This window comes from Neofelis nebulosa, chromosome 4, assembly GCF_028018385.1.
Source record: "Neofelis nebulosa isolate mNeoNeb1 chromosome 4, mNeoNeb1.pri, whole genome shotgun sequence".
Lineage (NCBI taxonomy): Eukaryota > Metazoa > Chordata > Mammalia > Carnivora > Felidae > Neofelis > Neofelis nebulosa.
Genome location: NC_080785.1, coordinates 158,342,659 through 158,347,319, shown reverse-complemented (window position 1 = coordinate 158,347,319; position 4,661 = coordinate 158,342,659). Strand labels below are relative to the sequence as shown.

Genomic DNA, 4,661 nt, shown 5'->3' with positions numbered 1-4,661 from the left:
AACCACCAATCTTTTCACTGTGTCCATAGTTCAGCCTTTTCCAGAAAGAACGGGCACCCTTCCAACCGCATTCTGCACCCCCATCATTCCAGAGGATGATATATGCAGCCCTGGGCCACCTCCTCAGGACATGGTGACTTCTTGTCTTCTCATACATCCTCTCCCTTTTTTGAGATCTTAACTGATACGGGGAGGGAGTGTGTGAATTGTCCAGCATGGGGAAGCTGACATTTTCCTGATCCTGGGAGTGGCCTCTGGCATTCATTAACAGCCACCAGTTAGTGGTGAATATGACAGAGAGGTTAGGAAGAGAGAAACTTTGGGGTCATTCAAATGTAGGTTCAGATTCTGGCTTCCCTATTTCAGAGCCATGGTCCTTTGGGCAAGTGATGTGTCCTCTGTGGGATTTAGCAGCCACATCTATAAAATGGGGATCATAGCAGGTACCTTATAATGTTGGAGTAAAGATTAAATACAAAACACATGAGCATAGGTGTTGCGTCGATAGAACACATCTAACAAAGGGTAGCTATTCTCATCGAGAACTCAAAATCCAGTGCCAGAGACAGTCACACCTCCAGCATGACACATTATGATGAGGGTCATGATAAAGTTAGGATCAAGGAGTTTTAAACTCATTCAAGAGTCATTGTTTTGGAAGCAGGCAGGAATGAGTGATTAAATCTGCTTTGGGAAGAGAATGTCCGGGAGGACCTTTAAATGGAATCTTAAAGATAAACAGGCATTTGCTGGGCGGAGAAGGGAAGGAACCAAGACTGGGGAGCATGCCAAAAATTTGTAACTGCAGCCTCTAGGTCATTGGTTCTCCACTGGGGTTGACTTTGGCAATGCCTGGAGACATTTTTTGTTGTCACGGGGGCTGGTAGTGGCCAAGGATACAGCTAAACGCTTTACAGTGCACAGAACACCCACCCCCCTCCCCATAGCAGAGAATGATCTGGTTCCCAAAGTCAAGAGTCCCACAGTTGAGAAACCTTGCTCTAGATGTTGGAGACCCATTGGAGGTTTGTGAGCACAATCCACATGACCCTGCTCTCACCCATTCAGCCTCTTCTCAGAGGCTCTGGTTTCCATGTTGTTGACCTTTGACTCATCCCTCTGAGATCTCAGAGTGGCAGGACTGACTGGGGGGTTGTTGGAGACACAATCCTGGGGAGCTATGGGCAGGTGCTGCCCTAAAAGTGGAGAAAGGATACAAGGGACTCCAGGGAAGGGAAACCAAGAAACTCTGGAAACTGGTGATATTTGGGGAATGCAGCCTCCAGTCACCAATGCAGTTGTTCCCTTCTTTATTTCTCACTACTAGCCTTTCAGGGCTTGATCAGGGACCTGCACCCACCTAATAGGGCACTTACTACTTTTTTTCCCTATTTTTTTTATTGCCGTAGAATACGCATAACATAAAATTTGCCATTTTAGCCATTTTATAGCATACAGTTCAGTGCCATTAATTACATTCACAGTGTTGTGAACCAACCACCTCTGTCTGGTTCCAGAGCTTTCTCATCAACCCAAAAAGAAACCCTGTGTTCGTTAGCAGTCATTCCCCATTCTCTCTCCACAGCCCCTGGCAACCACTGATATGCTTTAAAACACCTACATAAATGAATATTCATAGCACCACTATTCACAACAGTGAAAAAGTGGAAACAACCCAAATGTCCATTAAGCAGTGAGTAAATAGACAATATGTGGTTTATCCATACAACAGAGTACTGGTCAACCATGGAAAAGCAACCAGGTTCTCAGAATGTTACATGCTATAATGTGGGTGAGCCTCAAAAACAGTACACAGAACGAAAGAAGCCAGACCCCAAAGGCCACATACTGTATGATTTCATTTCGATGAATGTCCAGAACAGGCAAATAGAGATGGAAAGAAGATTGGGGATTTATAGCCTTTAAAACTTTATACTGCCTAATAAAAAAGATCATTTAAAAATGGTGAAGTTATTCATGAAGAGACACTGAAATCTCATGAAATTGAAGTTATTTGCTGATCACAGACTATGTACATTTGCTCACTTAGTGTGTTGATTTAATTATTATAGGGAACACTTGCTGGGTGTCAGGTCACATTCCAAGAATAACTGATTTATTTCTCAAAACAATGCTGAGGGAGTCAGGGGAACATGGAGGTACAGAGAGAAGAGACATGCTCACTTTTACACAGTTGGCAGAACAAGAATTCAGGTTGGCTCCCACGTCCCTTTGTCGGATGTCCATGTTGCATTGTCTTAGAACATACGGATGTGCCTCATGGGAGCTGGAAAACACCCAGAGTGTTACTTCTACACAGCCTCTTACCTCTGACTCCCTAAAGAGATACCTCCAGAGAAAGAATCTGATTTGTATTAAGTTAGAGATGCCTGCCGGTCCAAGGATTATAGACATGGGTTTGGGGTGTCTTGTGGTCACTGAGCTACGTGAAGAACAGGATTTATCAGAAGGGAGTAGAAGGATACAATGACAATGGCTGGAAGCTCCAGGGGAGGGATGTTTTCATTCTGGGAGGCAACCCAGAGGGATAGTGAAAGGCAGTCTTTAGAGACAGCCAGGCATAGGTTCAAGTCTTAGCTCTGTCATTTTGACAGCTTCACCTAGAGCAAGTTGCCTAACTTCCATGCACACCAATATTCTCGTGAGTCTGCTCAGAGAAGTCTGCTCGTGAGGCACAGAGTGGGAACTCAGTGTGTTAACCTTAAAAATAAAAACCCAGTTATTTTACCAGCAAAAGATGTGTTTATTCAGAAATAAAATGGAATCACAATCCAGCGCAAACAGGCCTCCACAAAACCAAAGGCAGGTTGGGGGGAACAAAGGAAAGGTAGACTTTTTAAGGAGAAAAGGGGTAAGTTGGAAAGGCTGTTATAAAAAGTCCATTAGAATAAACCGAGAGCTCAAAGTATGGTGGCTTCTCACTGGGAGGGTGGGGAGTAGTAGCCACTCCCAAGGTCAAGTCCATCTCTTCCTGTCCTTGTCAAGTTTGCAATGGACTAGGAGGGACAGGGTGTGAGCTCTCTTCCTGCCAAAACCTCTGACTGCATATTAGTGAGGTTTCCCACTGCTAATTTTTACAAATGCCAGCTGTCATTGATCGGGGCACCCTCTTGAGCAGACCCCGGGATGGGGAAGACCTTCTCCACCAAGTAGCTGAGCTTTATCTCTCACACTTTGCCCCAGGCACAGTCTCCATGCAGAAAGGCAATTTCTCAGCAGGGACTGAATTCATCCTCGTGGGCTTCTCCACCTTCCCCCACCTTCAGATGATGTTCTTCCTGTTGTTCCTGCTCATGTACCTGTTCACGCTGCTGGGGAACCTGCTCATCATGGCCACAGTCTGGAGCGAGCGCAGCCTGCACACGCCCATGTACCTCTTCCTGTGCGCCCTGTCCACCTCCGAGATCCTCTACACTTTGGCCATCACCCCGCGCCTGCTGGCCGACCTGCTCTCCACCTGCCGCACCATCACCTGGAAGGCCTGTGCCAGCCAGATGTTTTTCTCCTTCACGTTTGGCTTCACCCACTCCTTCCTGCTCACCGTCATGGGCTACGACCGCTACGTGGCCATCTGCCACCCCCTGCGCTACAATGTGCTCATGAGCCCCCGCGGCTGCGCCTGCCTGGTGGCCTGGTCCTGGGTAGGTGGCTCGGTCATGGGGCTGGTGGTGACCACGGCCGTTTTCCACCTCACCTTCTGTGGACCCAATGAGATCCACCATTTTGCTTGCCACGTGCCCCCTCTCTTGAAGCTGGCCTGTGGAACTGATGTACCAGTAGTGGCCAAGGGCGTGGGGCTGGTGTGCATCATGGCCCTGCTGGGCTGCTGTCTCCTCATCCTCCTCTCCTATGCCTTCATCGTGGCCGCCATCTTGAGGATCCCCTCAGCTGAGGGCCGGCACAAAGCCTTCTCCACCTGTGCGTCCCACCTCACTGTGGTCATTGTGCACTACGGCTTTGCCTCTGTCATCTATCTGAAGCCCAAGGGTCCCCAGTCTCTGGAAGGAGACACCCTGATGGGCATCACCTACACGGTCCTCACCCCCTTCCTCAGCCCCATCATCTTTAGTCTCAGGAACAAGGAGCTAAAGATAGCCATGACCAAGACCTTCCTCAGCAAACTCTATCCAGAAAAAATATGATGATCAGGGAGGAATTACTTGGAAACAGCTAAGTTGGGTTACCAACTTAGAAACTGCACCCTTGAGGGGCACCTGGGTGGCTCAGTCAGTTGACCACCCGGCTCATGATCTCAGGTCAGGTCTTGATCTCAGGGTCTTGAGTTCAAGCACCACATTGGGCTCCATGCTGGGCGTGGAGTCTACATTAAAAAAAAAAAAAAAAAGAGGAAAAAGAAATGGCACCTTGTAAACATGTAATAACCTATATTTATCTGATGCTTTAAGGTTTACAAGGACCCTTGAAGGCAACATCCAAATGCACACACAATGGTTAATCAGCATCAAGAGTATATTCAGAGTGGAAAGACGTATAAGATGATGACACAGAGAAAATCAGATTTCACGATTCTCATCTGCTGCATGACATTTTATCAGGCAGCCTCAACCCTGGGATCTGTTCTTCTCCTGACAGCAGCCAGAGTGGTCTAATTAGTCCCACTACCATTAGTCCACACTGCT

General features: G+C 47.5%; 1 protein-coding gene across 1 annotated transcript; it reads left to right on the top strand.

The window, feature by feature from the left end:
* Positions 1 to 3,012: 3,012 nt before the first annotated feature.
* LOC131508486 (olfactory receptor 10H1) lies at positions 3,013 to 4,163 on the top strand. Its single transcript, XM_058723520.1, has one exon. The coding sequence runs from the start codon at positions 3,102 to 3,104 to the stop codon at positions 4,161 to 4,163; it is 1,062 nt and encodes a 353-aa protein (XP_058579503.1). The 5' UTR covers positions 3,013 to 3,101.
* The last annotated feature ends 498 nt before the right edge of the window (positions 4,164 to 4,661 follow it).